The sequence below is a fragment of the Humulus lupulus genome, chromosome 2, assembly GCF_963169125.1.
Source record: "Humulus lupulus chromosome 2, drHumLupu1.1, whole genome shotgun sequence".
In the NCBI taxonomy this organism is placed as follows: Eukaryota; Viridiplantae; Streptophyta; class Magnoliopsida; order Rosales; family Cannabaceae; genus Humulus; species Humulus lupulus.
This window is the reverse complement of record NC_084794.1, coordinates 9,221,611-9,240,962: the sequence shown is the minus strand read 5'-3', so window position 1 is coordinate 9,240,962 and position 19,352 is coordinate 9,221,611. Positions and strand designations below refer to the sequence as shown.

Below are 19,352 nucleotides of genomic sequence, written 5' to 3'. Positions count from 1 at the left end.
TCCTATATTGACTAATAGCCTATCTTAAAATCAAGAATGATAACTCGGTAAAATAGACTTGTGATGCCCAAATTGTTAAGATTCGTGTTACAGGTCATTCAAGATGTATTCTTGAAATTACACCATGATTATCTTGCTAAGCACTTTCTTTATGATATTTGAAAACATGATGATGAAACTGGTAGTTTCTCTAGCTAGTATTGCAGATTGGAGGCAAAAATTTAGCAGGGTTTGTTACTCTTGACTTCTTCTTATTTTTATTTTTTAGTTTATAATGTAACACAGGACATGACATGATGATGAGCCTCTGACCATGAGATTATGATCTTTAGTTTATATTTGTTTGTAGTGATATAAACCATAGTATCCATATAGAGAATAAGCAAAGAGTAATCTCGAACAAATCAGGTCCTCTCATGGTCTAAAATGTAGTAAACTGAATCAAAATTCTGGTTTTGATCCAGTAGAGATTTGCCGATTACATTACTGATACATATTTTTGAAACATGTAATATTTTCTAGGAGTTTCTTTCATAGCTCAATCTAATACATGGTGCCGATATTGCTAATTCTAATGTCTCTTACATGCTTGAGTGATTGGAATTGGTGGATCAGTTAACGAACCATTGAGTATGCGATTAGCAACCCACTGATTCGCAGCCTGAGAGTAGTGCACACCATCCCAGCTGATAGAAGTAGAAGGGTTTTCACAAGCAGCACCAAACACTGCACTTCCATTCACCAGTGCCTTCGTCCCACACCAGACGTGGTCGTATTTGACATGATAACCACAGCACACCTTTAGTGGATCAGTAAATCCTGCAATTATATGTTAATGAAATAGTTTAGTTTCTAATCAATTTTCCACTTTTGATTACTACTGTTAGAACTAAAGAACTATTTATTTACCTTGAGCTTTTGCATTGCCAATCATTCCTGTCTTAGCAGCATAGACATCTACATATGTTATGGCAGCCTCAGGGAGCTCTGCTCTTAGCTTGATTACTCTTTCCTTAAGCTTCTTGTTGAACTCCACAGCCATTATGTTTTGGGTCTTGACACAGCCATATTGGTCAAGATAATCAGGTGGTGGATTTAGATTGTAGAAAAAGTTGATTGGTAAGCACCCAATTGGACCGGTGTTGTGAATCCAAAATGACCTCCCTCCTCCTTGATATATATTCTAACAGTAGTCAGTCAGTCAGTCAATCACACTCATCAAAAGATGTTCAATTTTTTAAATACCCTTTTCTCTTAAACAACATCACAGTTCAAAACTACTCACTTGGACTGCCTTGGCTAACTGGTTGACGATATCCGGTAGAGCCGCCAGAAGTTGGTCTGAACTCAGTTTTCGAAACCCAACAGAAAGATCATTCTGCCCAATATCAAATGTGTAAAGTGCCTTAGAGAACTCATCTGGGTTTGGTAATTTGCTCCTTTCGGAGGGTGTTTTGGCTGCTGTATGATCAGCACAGAGGAAAAGCAAAGCAAAGCTCAGCAAAGCATACAAATCAAAAGCGTCTCTCAATAAAAGACATTGTCTTTTTAAAAAGTTTACTACCTTACCTTGTTCATAAAGCTCCTTGGTTCGGGCTTTGAACTGCTTGAACTGCACAACCTGCATATCAAGCGAAAATGGGCTAATCCCATTCTCGTAAATGGTTTCATTAGGCCTTCTAATGGTGGATCCTCCGGTGGCAAAGTTGGCTCCATGACGATAATTTGTTCCCAATGAGTTTAAGTAAGCACTCAAGTATGGCAATCCTACGCGCTCAGCTGCATAATTATACCAACTCAGTTAAATAACTATCGAGTTATACACAACAAAAACACAGTTCTTCACATATACTCACCTATAAAATCTACAATAAGACGGCCATCACAGTCTCTTCCCGATGGTTTGTGAAAGAAGCCTTCGCCGTACGGCGCCGGAATCGGTTCAAAAGCAGCTGAAATGCCACCGGTGTCGGAGTTTGAGTCGCCAAAGTTGTACACCGCCGGAAAGGAACAAGAAGGTGAGGCTGCTGCTGCTGCTGCTGCTGCTTCTTCTTCTCCTCCCACTCCCAAAACGCATAAAACCAAAACCCCACCAAGGATTTTCCTCCAAAATCCCATTTTTACTGTTGCCAAACTTGTCTGGCTCATCTCACTCGTCACAGAGGCTAAACCCTCTTGTCCATTTTAAGGATAATATGTACGAGTGTGTAGTGACTGCAGAAGGAGTTTGAAGACAAATGTTACTGTTACACGTGGGACAAAAGGGGTCCTAGGCGTTGATGACACTTCCATGTGCTGTAATCTTACTGTTTTCTACTCTACTTTTTGACCCTTTCGCACTTGTTTTACGGCAAACTTTTTTTATGTTACAAAACATTTAAATATTACAAACCACTACACTGGCAAGCAATTCTCTGTTTGCAATCTTCTAATCTACCACTGCCCATTAAATTAAGTGTTACACTTTCCGAGATCCTCAATTTGTCCTCATATTTTTTCTTGTTTATATGTTATTAAGATTAATGGTATGAGGGGCCATGAAATTATGAATTTAAATGAAAAGCAAAATCTTTGTCCAAATTTAATAAACATGTGTGTGTAAAAGGACTAAGAAAAAATAAATTATGAGAATAAAAGTTAAGTTAAAAGAAGTCGGTGATGTATATGCTTCTGTCGTTTTCTGCTGTAATTGGACAAAACAAAGATGGGTGGAACTTGCTTTTGCGTTATTAACGGGGCAAATCTCACATTATCTTCTTTCATTTAGCTGTTACCATATAAAAAAAAATCTGCATTTAAATCTATTTCTTTATAATTTCATAGTACATTTCACAGTCCAAGTGAGAAGATTCATAGCCCAAAACACAAGAATAGCCATTTTACATATTATATAACATTTCATTCATTGCAAAATGTTTTATAATTCACTAACACACTTGTAGAATTGCCTATAGCTCTTCTTTCTTCTTCCTCTTTTTGTTTGGTTGCTTGAAAAACCAAGAAATCCAATGACATCAAATTAAAGATGGACATCAATGAATGGATGATGTTAGTATATTTACACAGATTAGTGCCTATAACATGCTTTTGAGATGGGAAACTTTGGGTCAGAGAAGGAACCCTTTATTATTTGGTTAGTAATCCAGCGATTTGCAGCCTCAGTGTAGTGTATACCATCCCAACTGATATGCATGGAAGGATCTTTACATGGATCAACAAAAAATTGAGTACCATTCTTTAGAAAATTATTCCCACAATATTTACGAACACCATCTTTAAAGGAACCACAGCAGATATTCAAGTTTTCGTAAAATCCTGCATAAGTAGAGAGAGCAAGATAAAGAATTGAGTGAAAAAATACTAGGCCAAAAAGCTTCTTGGTCAAGTTAGCTCCAAGCAATATCAATAACTAATCTTGGTTTCAGCATTATGGTTTGGTATTATCACTTCATATAATTACCTTAATGGTATCAGAAGTTGAGAAATTTAGGCTCAGAAGTGAATTTGGGTGTTATTGTTAGTGGGATGGCTACCAATGTAGCTTTAAAGAATTGAAAATGCTTGGGATGTATGTATTAGGATTGTTACCTAGTTTCTTTGCATTGCTGATCAAACTGTACTTTGCAGCGTACATATCCACATATGTTAATGCAGCAAGAGGAAGCTGTGCCCTTAGTTCACTGACTTTTCTCTTCAGCTGCCTATTGAACTCTTTTGCCATGTCGTTTTGATACTTGATACAACCAATGCCATCAAGAAAACCAGGGGCTGGATTCTGGATGTCGAACAGGGTCGATGGCAAGCAACCAATGGGGCCTGTGTTATGTATCCAAAACGTCCTTGCTCCTTGTTGGTACAGAAACTGTAAGACATATTGTTAATCTTATTATAACACTCATATTTTGTAATGTGAACGTATTAAACTATGATCAAACTATCAATGCAGCAACTTACTTGGATGCCTAAAGAGAACAGATTCATCATATCAGGGATTTCTGCTAGAAGTTTTTCATTAGTCATCATAGTCCGGAAACCTGCAGCAAGGTCGTTTTGCCCGATATCAACTATGAAAAGAGACTTTGAGAAGTCTTCTGGTCTTGGATAGTTCTTTCTTATATCTGAGCTTCTCTTGGCTGCAGATCACAATATTGAAATAAGAAAACATTGTCAAAATTATGTTTAGATATCTAAGCTTGAAATAGCAGTTGACTACATATTAATTTATATAACAAAATTTAGAAAGTTAACCTTGGCTGTAAAGCTTGGTGGTCCGGTTCTTGAAGTTGGAGTATTGCACAGTTTGGATTTCAAGTGGAAATGGGCTAATACCACTTATAAACAAAGAATCATTTGAGCGCCTGATAGTGGCTCCTCCAGTGGCAAAGTTGGCACCATGTCTGAATTTGGTCCCAAATGAATCCAAATATGGGCTCAAGTAAGGCAATTTGAAGTACTTTGCTGCACAAATACATAATACATGTAACAATTATGGATAGGTAATTCTCTAAACTTTCACAGAAATATCTAAATTCTAAAGTAGAAAATCTTAGAGACAAAACAACAAACAGGTGAAGTTCACAAGTAGATTACCAATGAAATCAACGATTAAACGGCCATCACCAACTCTTCCAGCTGGACTGTGAAAGAAAGTTACACCATTGGGAGCTGGTCTTGGGTAAAATGCAGCTGACATAGAGCCTGTATCTGAATTTGAGTCTCCAAAATTGAAAATTGCTGGATATTTACAAGGAACTACATCACCATTCACATCTTCAACTCCAAGGCTTAGAACCCAAGTAACTAAAAAGCTTACAAAAAGGAACCTGGCACTGTTAGCAATACCCATTTTCTCAGTTTAAAATATGTACGGATCCATAAGACCTCACTATATATATACACAAGAAAAATGCATGTATAGGGATCATCATATTGAAATGCCATAATGAGAAATAAAGAAAAACCCACTTGCCTTTGATTTAATACTTGGGTTTCTGACTAGTTAAAGTTATTTTTAGTCAATTTGTAATTGGAAAAGTTATCTAGCTGTGTATGTAGCTGTTTTTTTTATTTTATAAGTCGTAGGAACTGGGGTTGGACCTGTTTTGCTGTTTAGATTAGCTTATTTTGTAAAAACTCAATCCAAAAACCATATTAGATATAAATAAATCCAAGTCAAATTTTGTTAAAATTACCTGAATATTCGAATGCCAAATTATACTATGTTGTATTGTATAGTTGATAGCAAAAGTACATGAATCAAGTCACATGTATAGTGAGCACAGAATAATCAATTTTCAGAAAAGTCAACATTTTTTAGTATGGTTTAAACAGGTTGAGTTGAGTTGACCTTTAGCTTTGGATCTAATCGTCTGACTCTACTACGTTCTATATGGCTTCATTTCCTGCTGTATTTTAGGCTTACTTTGCTTGTTTTTTCCTTTAATAAAAACCATCTTCTTACACTTTGTTTTAGTAAGTGTCTTTATATCAAGTGCATAATGAATATAATTTTTTTTTGCTGAAGATTATTACTAAAAAATGTATTGCCACTAAGATTATAATTTTTTTTAGATGTATTCATATATAATATAGTAAATCTCCTCTCAAAATATATATATAGTAAATCTATTCAAATATAGTATAGTAAATTTATTTGGTGTTAGTCTTTTTGACTTTCTGTCTTGCCAAATAAATGATTTTGGCTCTCCTTTCATTCTTCCCTCTTTTACTCTCAATCTTTTCAAAATTTCCTCCTATCAAAGATAGTGTTAGTATATTTATTGGTATTTATATCTATTACTAGATACAAACAACGTGCAATATGTACGTTTACTTACTTTTATTTATAGAATTTATTAATTATTTTTATTAAATTTATATTCATGTCATATAAATTTCAAATAAATATTTTATTTTAATTAAATAATTTATTTATTTTTGTTTAAGTTTATGTTTGTTCTAGTTTTTGAATTTGAGAGTGACAACAAGAGGTTATATATTATATGTTTAATGTAATATTAAATATTATACGTGAATTTTAAATTTAAGTTTCTTACTAATTTTTAAAAAAAAAATTGTTACTAATTGACAGTAAATTATATTATTATAATATGATATTATTATAATAAGTGAGTTTAAGTTAAATTAAATTTTATTCAAGTAATAAAATATATGGTTTTATTATTCTTAAATAATTATTATTGTGAAATATCTAAAAGAAATATCCTATTTTAATTTGTTTAATTATTTATTATTTTTAAATAATTATGTAAAATATCTCAAAAATATCATATTTCAATTTTTTTAGTTATTTATTATTTTTAAATAATTATCATTGTAAAATATATCAAAAATATCTTATTTTAATTTTTTAATTATTTATTTTATTTTATTTAAGTTTAAGTGTTTACAAACTACTGTTAAATATAAAAATATTCCATTAAAGTTAACATTAAAAAATAAAAAATTGTTACAACAAAAAACTTTCGTTATCTACACACTTATTATATATAAGAGATATATATGAGCTTTTATTGTATCACTCCAATATAAGTAAGTACCGTTCCATAATGGAGTAATTTGTCAATGTAATTTTAACATTTACATCGTAACACATATACAACAAAATAATATCAACTTTGTTAATTATTTTTTTATATACCGAGATATTAATATTAAATAATATAAATAACCAATATTATTAATTTATTTTCTAATTAATTATACCCATTATATTTTAATTAAAATACAATCCTCCCAAATACCATATTTATAATATCAACTCAAAATCAATTACATAATTAAAAAAGGAAATTGTGGTTGAATCAAAGAAAAAGAAAATGTCTAATCTTGGAAAGGAAAAAATTATCAATTTTTATTGCCTTATTGTTATTATTATTATAGTAACATGATTAGTAGTGTTTGAAGTAACTTTCGAGTGTATATTCAATAGTTTTTATTACAAACTATTTTATTGATTATTATTTAGTATTCAAATTACATGATTGAGAATATATACTATATGGTATCTTTATACTGTATGTAGTATCATTTGTGTCATACCAAAATTTTTATTCCAATAACTAGTGTCCAACATACTATTTATTTAGGAAACCAACACTTTGGATTGATTCCAGTTTTTATTTGCCAAATTTTGTAAGTTAGGACCTGTTTTATACTATATATATGTTATTGTTGACGCCGTTTTTCGTCAACCATGAAAGAAGAGCACGTAAACAATAATGAATAATGGCTAATGAAAATATAATAATACAAAACACGATTTTTACGTGGTTCAGCAGTTAAATCTGCCTAGTCCACGAGTCTTTGTTATTAAACTCAAGATGATCTCTGAAAATTCTTCAAGCATGAATTCTTCAGAGATTTCTCCCAAGATTCAGAATATCGGTCCCTTTACAATGGTGCATGATTTCTCTATTTATAGAGAAAAATGCAGAATACTATCCCACATATTTTGGGTAGTTACTCTTTTTTGTAAATAAATCAAATGGCCTTAAATGCCTATAATCCGATATAAAAGGAAATGTTCCCTGAAGACCAGGGAGCGTATAACTAATCAAATAACATCCCATGATTTTAGGGGATTTACATTAATAAATGTTGACCACGTCTCTTATGGACAACACTTGAAGATGTTCAAGGTTATTATCACATATCTCCAAGGCCTTATTCTCCCAGGTCTCACATCTACTTTCGAGTTAATGACATCTCCCGAGGTCACATGGCTTTCGAGATCGTACTCGCATCAGGCTCGGAACCCCTGATACGAGGTTATCCGTGAGGATAGATGCATCTCGGGTGCTACCCTTCTAGATCGTGTGGATTTCAAGGCCATCATATTCGAAGTCGTCTCAGCTTTTCAGGCTCGACGTCTAGCCTTGGAACATACTTCAGACTACGAGTTCATTCGCTGTGAATCCAGCTTTCGAGGTCACATTTCTCATGGCTCGAAATCTGGGTATAACATCTTGCCCCCTCAAAAGTATTTGTTCGAATCCTAAGAGAATGAAACTTTTGAACTACTTTCTTTGGGAACCGTACCGCCACATACTTGAGAATGGACACGCGTCAGTTGGGTATTGCTCATTCATGGTACTCGAGTACCTTGGAAATCTGCCCATGATCATTCGTCTGCCACCTTTTCGGCACCATCATGTCATCAATCCCCGTCCGTTGGATTTATGAGGGTTCTGGCCAATGGCCCAGATTAATCCTTTTTATCACTTTTCTCCCTTTATATATTCAAGATCTTCTTCTTCCTCTTATTTTACACGCATCAGAAACAAAAAAGAAGAAAGGACAAAACCAGTGGCCATCCTAGAAAACTTATTTCTTGTGCATGTTCTCTCAGCCGAAAAAACAAAGGACTTCCGGTTTGTTCGAGTCCGTGAGCTCATATTTGCAGCCTCTCCTTCAGTCAGCAATTTCACTGCAATCACCATTATTGTGTAAGTGTCCAATCTTTGTTTTCCCTTATCCCAATTTTTGTTTATATTGTTCTTGATATTACTATGAATGTACTAGTTTGTTTCTTAGTACGATACATTAGGGAATTTTTGTCCGATAGGCTCTTATGTTTTAAGTTTCCATACTGGGTTTACATCACTGGTTCATACCCAGTTTTGATGTTTGAGCAAGATTTCTGTTTTCTGGGTTTTAAAATTTTAAAAGACGTTTCTTGTACACCAAGATATCGGGTATATAAACCTTGGTTTTAAAAAATGCACGATACCCAAGGTTACCCTTTCTGGTTATCCGCCACTCTTTTTCCCCTGATTTTTGGGATTCTTAAAAAAAAATTGTCTACTCTCCTTCCTTTCTCGTAGAACGCACGTTCTGACTCTTTAATAAGGGTCTTAGTATCGAGCTTGTTTTGTTCCTAAACTTCGAACTCGTCCTATCAAGCTAGTAATTCTTGCATGCATGGCCCTCACCATTTTTTCTTTCTCGCTAAATGTCACAGAATCTGGAAAGACGGTGGGGGTCGTTGCTGGCAATCCCTTACTCGCCAAAAACCCCGAGCCCGGAATCGTTGTTTACTTGGAATCAACGTCGAATCCGTGAGTACGAGCTTGCACGCGAGCAAGAGGATATTCGAGCTCATTACCGCCGCCAAATAGACGAGGTCATAAAGAAGAAGAGGAGAACTCTTCGGGAGGCCCTTTATCTAGAGTCCAATTCAGGGCATAGGCCGATTCCCCTCGACCCCGCATTAAAGGTTACCGTTGCGTATTGTCCAGGAGAACTTCAATTTTCATTGATGGGGGAGCCTTCTTCATCGCAGCCGAGGAAAGAAATCTTCGAGGCCGAGCACTATTGGAGGTCGGTTACCTCGACAAGTCAGATAACTGACATTCTGGCCCTCCATGGCCTCAGGTTGTCAAATTCCTTGAAGTGTCGAGCTCCGGCCGCTCACGAACGAAGCTGTTACGCCCCCGGGGATCGTGACAACAGGCTGAGATACGCGGCATGGAGCCAGGAACACATGAAGGCGGGGGCACTGTTGCCTTTGAAGTCTTTTTTCAAGGACTTCACGGACTTTGTTGGGTTGGCCCCGTTCCAGCTCAACACCAATTCTTACAGGGTTCTGTCTGGCCTGAGGTCGCTATACCACGAGCTGAAGTGGGAAGGGCCCTCACCTCAGGAGATTTTATATCTCTTTTGCCTGAAAAGCAACCCCTCCCGAGCTCGGGGGAGAGATGGTTTTTACTACCTTTCGAGCTACCCCAAAGAGAAAAAGGTCTTTGAAGATCTCCCTAATCATCCACCTGATTTCAAAAAAGCCTTATTCTGGACAGATGGCCTGTCCCCGTCTCGATACTACTCATTCAGGCGGATTCGTAAGTATTCCAGTTTTTCTTTATCTCTGTGCTCGGGATTTTACCTGTAAGACCTGTACTTAGTTAAAATGTCTCTTGCTTTCCAGCCAATTTTCAGCGTCCTACTCCTGACGAGGCAATGAAGGGGCATAGAGAGACCCTGCTCCAACTCCCTCATGGCAGGAGGTCTCTCTTGTACCTTTTACATGAGGATAGGCTCCGAGATTGCAGAATTTTGGGAGAGGGACAGTCCACCTTTGACTGGTCCAATAAAAAGTATGAACATTGGGAGCAGGTGCCTTTACCCACAGGCGTCCTCCCTCCGAGGAGAGAGGTGAGGCCCCCACTTCCAGTTCGCAGAATGAGTCCGCCATCGGGGAATGAGGCTAATGACGAAGCCTCGAGTTCAGACTCGGATGAAGGTAAAGCCCTCCCTACCTCGAGAATGTGGTCCCCCGCCTTACTAAAGCATAAGCCCGATAGATTAGTTTCATGCCCGCATGATAGATACCACTTCTACATATGGAGTTGGGTAGACGCTTGTGTTCATAGGTTTGATAGTTGGCTCGGGAAGTATAACACCATGTATACTTCAGACGAGGTATGGAACGGGATAGTTTTCCAATATAGGACCAATGATTATAGGGACCTTTCGAGGTTGACATCCACCTATAGGGAAGGTACTCCCCCCGCCTCTTCTGAAGATGAGGGAATTTCATGGTACCCGAGCTCTAGTTCGGGGGAGAGTTCCAGTTAGGTCATTTCTTTACCTGATTTTTTATTTATTTTCCAAGCTCATCATCATTATGTCTAACTTCGGTTGGAACTGTGCAGGTGCCATGGATCCCGATCTCGACACGGTGCTTTTCAGTGATGAGGGAACTGGAGCTCAGAAGAGTAAACGCCCGAGAGCCTCGCGGAGGTCTGACCGACCATCCAAGCTCCCCAGACGCCTCGAGAAGATCCCAACGACTCAAGTTACTGCGAGCACAACTGAGGAACCGATTGTCCAGGTCGATGCGTCTGGATCAACTGTGTCCGTCTCGCTTCCTCCGACCGACACTCAAATAACAGTCGGCCAGCCCCCGAAGAAATCTTCCGTCACCAAGGTTCAATTGCCGACGGCCCGACCTCATATTGAGGAGTTTGTGCTTGACGGTGCCGCTGGGACCCAAGGGGCTGTGCTTAGCTCGGACGTCCTCTCTCGAGTGGGTCAGAGCTTTTCCGGTTTCGGTGCCGAACATTGGGACCTCGTGCACAAGGCCTCGGACTGTAATACTCTTTACGATAAGAGTATTGAACTCACTACCGCGGTAGCCTTCGCAACTCTCCTTTAACTGTTTGTACCTTAGCTCGCGATCTAATTCATTTTTTGTATTTCAGGCTCTTGTCGTTTCAACACAGCTTAATTATAAGCTGACCAACGAGGTGCACACAAGTATGTCTCTGGCCCAAGAGTCGAGGGATCTCCAGCTTAAGATGGCTGATGAACTCAAGGACTCGAAGACCGAACTTGAGAAAGTGAAGACCCGTCTCGCGGAGCTGGAGAAGGCTAATGCTAAGCTCGAAGAGGAGAAAGCTGCTTCTTTCGACATCATGGAAAGCGAGAAGGCCCGCCTCCAGAACGAGTTCAAAGAGCAGAAAGAGAAGGCGGTTGACCAGGACATGTACAAGATTTAGGTTGACAATGCCGACCTTGATACCAGCTTCCTAGGTCCTCTCGAGGCCAAGTATGTAGAGCGGTGGAGTGCCCGTCTTGAGGCGAGTGAAGCTGCTCAAGAGGCTGCTCAGAAGGATAGTCATGCTATTTGTCCTGGGGGGTCTAGTGTCGTTGACATCGGAAAAGCCAAAGGAACTGCTCCTTCTTGATTCTTACCTTGGGGCTGCGTCCCTCTATTGTTTGTAACTTTTTATTTATGCCCACAGGGCTGATACAATTTCTTTTATTATTGACCTATATATGCTTTACATTTCTCAGCTCGGAATATTTTGCACATTTTATATTGATGAATCATTTATGTTTATTTCTTCATACAAACATAGTTTGGATTTTAGACTCGAAACTCGATGCACTCGTGCATAGTTTGTTCGAATTATCTGCTTCCGATCTCGTTATTTATCAATGTCGGATATTACTTTAACCATGAACTCGAAAGTACTTGTATGGTATGTAATGTGAATGGTTTAGTTATATCTTATTGCTTAGTTACTTTTTCTCACCCTCGGTTATCTCCCCGTGGTTATGAGTTCGAAACTATTTTTCTCTAAGATATTCCAGCCTCGATCTCGACTTATTTCGAAGTAGGTTTAAATTCCAACTCATCGATTAGTTTTAGCTGGTTTGTTCCAAACCTATTAAGTTTGCACATCTGGTTAGATCCAAACGTTATTATCTTTTGATAATTTGGTCGTCCGAACTATCTAAGCTCGCGTCTCTGGTTACATCCAAATACTTTTATGTTTTTGATAATTCGGTTATGTCCAAACTATCTAAGCTCGCGTATCTGGTTACATCCAAATACTTTTATGTTTTTGATAATTCGGTTATGTCCAAACTATCTAAGCTTTTTGATAATTCGGTTATGTCCAAACTATCTAAGCTCGCGTATATGGTTACATCCAAATACTTTTATGTTTTTATTTTTTAAATCAATGGTATATATACCGATGATGCCCCCTTAATATCCTATGAGTGTGACCATAGGTTATTAAATTAAGAAAGATTGCAAAAATAAAAAGGGATAATATATTGAACGACATAGATCTTTATTTGATGGAATTCAAAAGTAAACAAACTAATACAGATAGAAAGTCATGGTTACAGGAAACACTTTTCCTACACTGCTGATAGTAAGGTCTGAGGTGTTCGCCATTCCATGCTCGCGGTACCAGGCTCCCGTCCAATCTCGCAAGTTTGTACACACCGGGACGAATGACTGATTCTATCTGGTATGGTCCTTCCCAATTCGGCCCGAGCACTCCAGCTGCTGGATCTCGTGTTGCCAAAAATACGCGTCTTAACACCAGATCTCCCACACCGAATCTTCGATCTTGAACCCTTTTGTTGAAATATCTAGTAGCTCGTTGCTGGTAGGCACCGTTCCTTAGCTGAGCCTCGTTTCTCTTTTCTTCCATCAAGTCTAAGGTTTCCTCGAGCTGAGTGTGGTTTGAACTTTGATCGTAAATCTGAGTTCGGATCGTTGGGATTTCGACCTCAATGGGCAACATTGCTTCGCAACCGTATGCTAGAGAGAACGGGGTATGTCCTGTTGACGTTCGAGCTGTGGTCCTATATCCCCATAGGACTTGAGGCAATTCTTCGGGCCACCGTCCCTTCGCCTCCTCCAACTTTTTCTTCAGAGAACTTTTGAGAGTTTTGTTCACAGCTTCGACCTGGCCATTCGCTTGAGGGTGAGCTACTGATGAAAAACTCTTTATTATGCCGTTCTTTTCACAAAAGTTGGTGAACAGGTCGCAATCAAACTGGGTTCCGTTGTCGAATACGATCTTCCTCGGCACCCCATATCGGCACATGATGCTTTTTACTACGAAATCACGGATCTTTTTTGAAGTTATAGTTGCCAATGGTTCAGCCTCCGTCCATTTCGTGAAGTAATCCACGGCGACTACAGCATATTTTACTCAGCCTTTGCCAGTCGGGAGAGAGCCTATGAGGTTGATGCCCCATACCGCGAAGGGCCATGGGGATGTCAACATGGTCAGCTCGGATGGCGGAGCTCGAGGAATCGTGGCGAATCTCTGACATTTGTCGCATTTCTTTACATATTCGAAAGAATCTTACTTAATGGTGGGCCAGATATATCCTTGGCGTATGATTTTCTTTGAGAGGTTATGCCCCCCAGTATGATCTCCACAGAACCCTTCGTGAATTTCTTCGATGATCCTCTTGGCTTCGAGTGGGGTTACGCACCGTAGTAATGGCATGGAATACCCCATTCTGTATAGCTTTCTGTCCATCATGGTGTATCGTGGAAGCTGATACATTAACTTTCGAGCCTGGTTCCGGTCTTTTGGAAGGATGCCGGTCTCGAGATACTCTACTATCGGGGTCATCCACGTAGGCTCGGATTCAATCATACATACGTCTTCTTCTTCTGGGTCATTAATGCTGGGTGCCGAAAGGTGTTCTATGGGCACGACGTTCAGTTCTTCATTTTCAGCCAATGTGGCGAGCTGAGCTAAGGCATCTGCATTTGAGTTCTGCTCGCGGGGAACCTGTTCGATTGTGTAAAATTCGAAACACTCCAATGCGGATTTTGCCTTCTCCAAATAAGCTGCCATTCTCGTACCGCGAGCCTGGTATTCTCCCAAGATTTGATTAACCACGAGCTGGGAGTCACTGTAGCAATGTATATCTCTAGCTTTGAGCTCCTTTGCTATACGAAGTCCCGCGAGTAAAGCATCGTATTCGGCCTCATTATTTGACGCTTTGAAGCCAAATCTTAAGGCAGAATGAAATCTGCTCCCTGCAGGGGTAACCAAAATGACCCCTGCCCCCGCTCCATTTTCATTTGATGAGCCGTCGACGTAAAGTTTCCACAGCTCGTGGGCCGGGGTTATTACCTCGTCGTCGGCTATGCCAGTACATTCCACTATAAAGTCTGCCAACGCCTATGCCTTAATGGTCGCTCTCAGATGGTAGGTGATCTCGAACTGTCAGAGCTCAACAGCCCATTTAAGAAGTCGACCTGAAGCTTCTGGTTTAGACAAAACTTTCCTGAGTGGTTGATCAGTCAGCACATGGATGGGATGCGCCTGAAAGTAGGGGCGGAGTTTACGAGACGAATGAATCAAACTGAGCGTGAGTTTCTCCATCAATGGATATCTTGACTCTGCCCCCAGTAATCTTTTGCTGATGTAATAAACGGGTCTTTGCACCTTCTCTTCTTCTCGAATGAGCACTGTGCTTATTGCGTGTTTGGTGGTTGAGAGGTATAGGTACAGTATTTCTCCCGTTTCAGGTTTTGACAGGATGGGTGGTTCTGCAAGGTGCTTTTTGAGCTCTTGAAAGGCCAGCTCGCATTCCTCCGTCCATTCGAGTTTCTTACCTCCTCTCAATAAGTTGAAAAATGGAAGACCACGGTCCGTAGATTTCGAGATGAATATGCTTAGGGCTGCCATCCTGCCAGTCAAACTTTGGACATCTTTGTGCCTTCGAGGTGAGGGCATGTCGATCAGGGCCTTGATCTTGTCGGGGTTAGCCTCAATTCCACGAGAGTTCACAATAAAGCCCATAAATTTTCCTGAAGACACCCCAAAAGTGCACTTCTGAGGATTTAGCTTCATGTTAAACTTTCGGAGCACGCCGAAGCACTCTTCGAGGTCATCAACATGGTTCTTGTTGAGTTGAGACTTGACAAGCATGTCATCAACATAAATCTCCATGTTGTTCCCTATTTGTTCTGAAAACATCATGTTCACGAGCTGCTGGTATGTGGCCCCAGCATTCTTGAGCCCGCTTGGCATGACATTATAGCAGTATAGCCCCTTATCCGTGATGAAGCTCGTATGTTCTTGGTCGGGGGCATGCATGGGAATCTGGTTGTATCCGGAATAGGCATCCATGAAGGACATCAGGCCATGCCCCGCCGTGGCATCCACGAGCTGGTCAATCCTTGGCAACGGAAAACAGTCTTTTGGGCAAGCTTTGTTGAGATCTGAGTAGTCAATACAGGTTCGCCACGTCCCATTGGGCTTTGGGACCAACACCGGATTGGCTACCTAGTCAGGATAAAAGGCATCCTTAATGAATCGATTTGCCTTTAACCTGTCAACCTCCTCCTTTAGTGCTTTCTTTCTGTCTTCGTCCAGCTGTCTTCGTTTTTGTTACTTCGAGGGGAAGCTTCTGTCTATATTCAGTGCGTGGCTTGCTATATTCGGACTTATCCCCACCATGTCCGAGTGCGACCACGGGAAGACATCCTGGTTTTTCTTCAAAAAGCAAATTAATTGCTATTTTGTCTCATCTTGGAGGTGTTTTCCGACCTTCACCTTTTTCGAGGGATCGGCTTCCTCGAGCTGAATTTCTTCGAGCTCCTCTAAAGGTTCGAGGTCAACTTTCTCCTCAATTCTTGGATCAATCTCTTCGTCAATCTCTAAGATCGTTCCGTCTTTGTTTTGAATGATGACGAGTGCTTGTACGCTCGTCTGTTTTTTTCCTCTTAAGGAGATGTTGTAGCATTCCCTCCCTGCTAATTGGTCTTCTTTCAACGTTCCGACCCCGCTAGGGGTCGGAAACTTAAGGGCCAGATGCCTTACTGATGAAACTGCCCCCAGCCCGACCAGGGCGGGTCTCCCGAGCAGCACATTGTAGGCTGATGGTAAGTCTACTACCACGAACTCCATCATCTTGGTTGCCGAGACTGGGTAGTCTCCCAAGGTTACGGGGAGCTCGATGGATCCCATGCAGGCGGTTCCTTCTCCTGAAAAGCTGTACAAAGTAGTTGCGCATGCTTTTAGGTCACGAAGGGAGAGTGCCATCTTTTCGAGGGTAGCTTTATAGAGAATGTTGACTGAGCTCCCATTGTCTATGAGAACTCGGTGGACCCTTTTATTGGCCAGCTGGAGGGTGATGACCAGTGGGTCATGGTGAGGAAACTGGACATGGGACGCGTCTTCCTCAGTGAAGGTTATTGGTTGTGTTTCAATCTTCTGGCTTTTTGGAGCCCTAGGTTCGGGTTCATAAGGAGACCCATCCCCAGTTTTCAGCTCGTTAACGTATCTCTTTTGGGCATTCCTGCCTACTCCTGCGGGATGAGGCCCTCCCGAGATGGTTATTACATCCTCTCCATCTATCGGCGGGGGCCTGTCTTCTTCCCGAGCTCGGGAATTATTATTTTGTGTCGTCGGAGGCGCGGCTACTCTCTGGCTCGCGGTTGCTTGACTAGTACTCTGGTTTTTGACATATTGCTGGAAGTAACCTCTCGAGATCAATCCTTCGATCTCGTCCTTCAGTTGTCGACATTCATCGGTTGTATGCCCGGTGTCTCTGTGAAATCGGCAATACTTACTGGAGTCCCTCTTGGATTTTTGATTTCTCATCGGGTCCGAATGCCTAAAGGGGACCTGGTTTTCATTAGCCAGGTATATGTTCTTCCGAGACTCATTGAGCTCGGTGTATACTCTATACACGGAGAAATATCTCTCCCCCTTCTTTTTCTTTCCTCCCTCGGCTTCGGGGTTACTCCCTTCGTTCTTTTTCCTCTTGGAGGGGTTTTCTACGACAGGCTTTGGAGTTGCTGGGTTCGCCGAGGTTGAGGCAGAGTTGACGTTTATCGTTGTAGTTTCAGGCTGGGAAGTCGCATTAGGCGTCGACCTCGCCTCCTCTACATTGACAAACCTCTGCGCTCGTCTGTTAAACTCGGTTATGGACCTTACTGGTTTTCTTTGCATGTCTTCCCAAATGGCACTTCCCGGCATTACGCCTGCTCGGACAGCCATTAGGTGCCCACTGTCATCCACGTCCCGAGCTCGGGCGACTTCCAGATTAAACCTTGTTAAGTAAATTTTTAGTGTTTCGCCCGGCTGTTGTCGAACGTTAGTTAAGGTTGATGCCTCTGGTCTGATCCCCATCATTGCTCTGAACTGCTTCTTAAAGTCTTTAGACAACTGCTCCCAAGAATTTATTGAGTGTCTCTTATATTTTTCGAACCAACTTTTGGCAGGTCCTGTCAATGATGCTGGAAACAACATGCATCTGAGCTCGTAGCCCACGTTACTGGCTCTCATTATGGTGTTGAACGTGCTCAGATGACTACACGGGTCGGTCTTTCCTTCAAACGTCGGGACGTGAGGGATCCGAAACCCTTGAGGAAATGGAGTATTGGAAATATGGGGAGCAAACAGTTCGAGCTCCTCGTCAGAGTCTTCATATCGATCATTCCTTTGCTCGTTTTTCAGAAGCCTAAAAGCCTTTTCAAGCTGGTCGATTCTTTCTTGGACTGGGTCCGCAAGAGGCACTGTCTGGAATCGGTTGTCATCAATCATAATCCCAGGTTCGCGTCTCCGCAAGAGATCTCTACGCCTATTCAAGCGATCCATCAGGTCCAGTTTTATTGGGTCATCATTACCTCAACTTTGGTTCAGGTGCTCTCGCAGGTCGGGACGATTTCTGCGGTTTTCAGTATTCTTACGACCTCGGTCATGCTTGCTGACCGACCTAGTATCTTCATATTCATCACTGGTAAAACTCGTCGCCTGGTTATTTCGTGGATTCTTTCCATGTCGCCTCGTCTCTGTCGTGCGAGACCGAGATGTTTGACTTTTTTCAGATGGGGCGCCTCTCCGCTTCTGGAAAGCCTTCCCGTTTCCTTGTCCTCCCCCCGCATGCTTTTCGCCCTGATTTCGAACAGGTTGAGCATTCCTGCGGGGAGGCGAAGGATATCTTATAGGTGATGGAGGGAACCGTATGGGCGACGGTGGCTGCCACCCATTTCTCGGCCTAGATGGTCCGGAGTTTGCCCGAGATGGGTCGGTCGCATTTGGTGCGCTCCCAGGTATCTGAGTCGGGGCCTCTGCAGGGGTTCGGTTGTTCTCAGTTCCTGCAGGTACTTCCACAGGCGGGTTAGCCAGGGCTCGAGCCCGAGTACTCCTCTGGGGCCTCGGTGGAGCAAATGGCTCTGCTAGCGCCGGAGGTTGAGCCGGCCTCCTTGTGGCAGCATCTTTTCGTGGACGCCCACGGGGTCTACGGGGAGGAACGTGTACGTCTCTCGGAGGAGGGGCTTGGTTTTCGCGCGGAGGCGGGGGCTGAGCCACCTGCGCCTCTGCGGCTATCCTTGCCAACTTCTCATTCCGTTTGTTGGCCTCTGCCAACTGCTGTTTCAACTGCCGGTTTTCAAGTTCCACAATGGGTACATACTGCTCAGGATTGTAATACATATCCTCATCCCTTGGTGGAGCAGGTGGTCCCCGGGAATCGGAAGATCCACTTCTTTCTTCAACATCCGGGTTTTCCATTGGTTGTTTCCCAAGACGTCTTGGATAATTCTCTTCAGGTGTATTCTGATTATTAGTGGCCATGACTTACTCAGGGATGAATGCTTAAGGCTCTCAATGAAAGCACCAAACTGTTGACGCCGTTTTTCATTAACCGTGAAAGAAGAGCACGTAAACAATAATGAATAATGGCCAATGAAAATATAATAATACAAAACACGATTTTTACGTGGTTCTGCAGTTAAATCTGCCTAGTCCACGAGTCTTTGTTATTAAACTCGAGATGATCTCTGAAAATTCTTCAAGCATGAATTCTTCAGAGATTTCTCCCAAGATTCAGAATATCGGTCCCTTTACAATGGTGCATGATTTCTCTATTTATAGAGAAAAATGCATAATACTATCCCACATATTTTGGGTAGTTACTCTTTTTTGTAAATAAATCAAATGACCTTAAATGCCTGTAATCCGATATAAAAGGAAACGTTCCCTGAAGACTAGGGAGCGTATAACTAATCAAATAATATCCCATGATTTTAGGGGATTTACATTAATAAA

The 19,352-nt window shown here is 41.0% G+C and overlaps 2 protein-coding genes across 3 annotated transcripts; both read right to left on the bottom strand.

The window, feature by feature from the left end:
• Positions 1–379: 379 nt before the first annotated feature.
• LOC133817199 (GDSL esterase/lipase At5g14450-like) lies at positions 380–2,190 on the bottom strand. 2 transcript variants are annotated; one of them, XM_062249635.1, is made up of 5 exons: positions 1,857–2,190; positions 1,570–1,779; positions 1,286–1,458; positions 910–1,183; positions 380–819 (listed from the first exon to the last, which is right to left on the bottom strand). In XM_062249635.1, exons 1-5 carry the CDS (start codon positions 2,146–2,148, stop codon positions 572–574), a joined length of 1,197 nt encoding a protein of 398 aa, XP_062105619.1. In that variant the 5' UTR covers positions 2,149–2,190; the 3' UTR covers positions 380–571. The 2 variants fall into 2 exon arrangements, with proteins under 2 accessions (XP_062105619.1, XP_062105618.1); XM_062249634.1 differs by having other exon boundaries at positions 1,286–1,461; positions 1,857–2,189.
• Positions 2,191–2,671: 481 nt separating this feature from the next.
• Positions 2,672–5,073, bottom strand: LOC133817196 (GDSL esterase/lipase At5g14450-like). The gene is made up of 5 exons (XM_062249632.1): positions 4,591–5,073; positions 4,249–4,458; positions 3,955–4,133; positions 3,589–3,862; positions 2,672–3,315 (listed from the first exon to the last, which is right to left on the bottom strand). Exons 1-5 carry the CDS (start codon positions 4,844–4,846, stop codon positions 3,068–3,070), a joined length of 1,167 nt encoding a protein of 388 aa, XP_062105616.1. The 5' UTR covers positions 4,847–5,073; the 3' UTR covers positions 2,672–3,067.
• Positions 5,074–19,352: the final 14,279 nt, after the last annotated feature.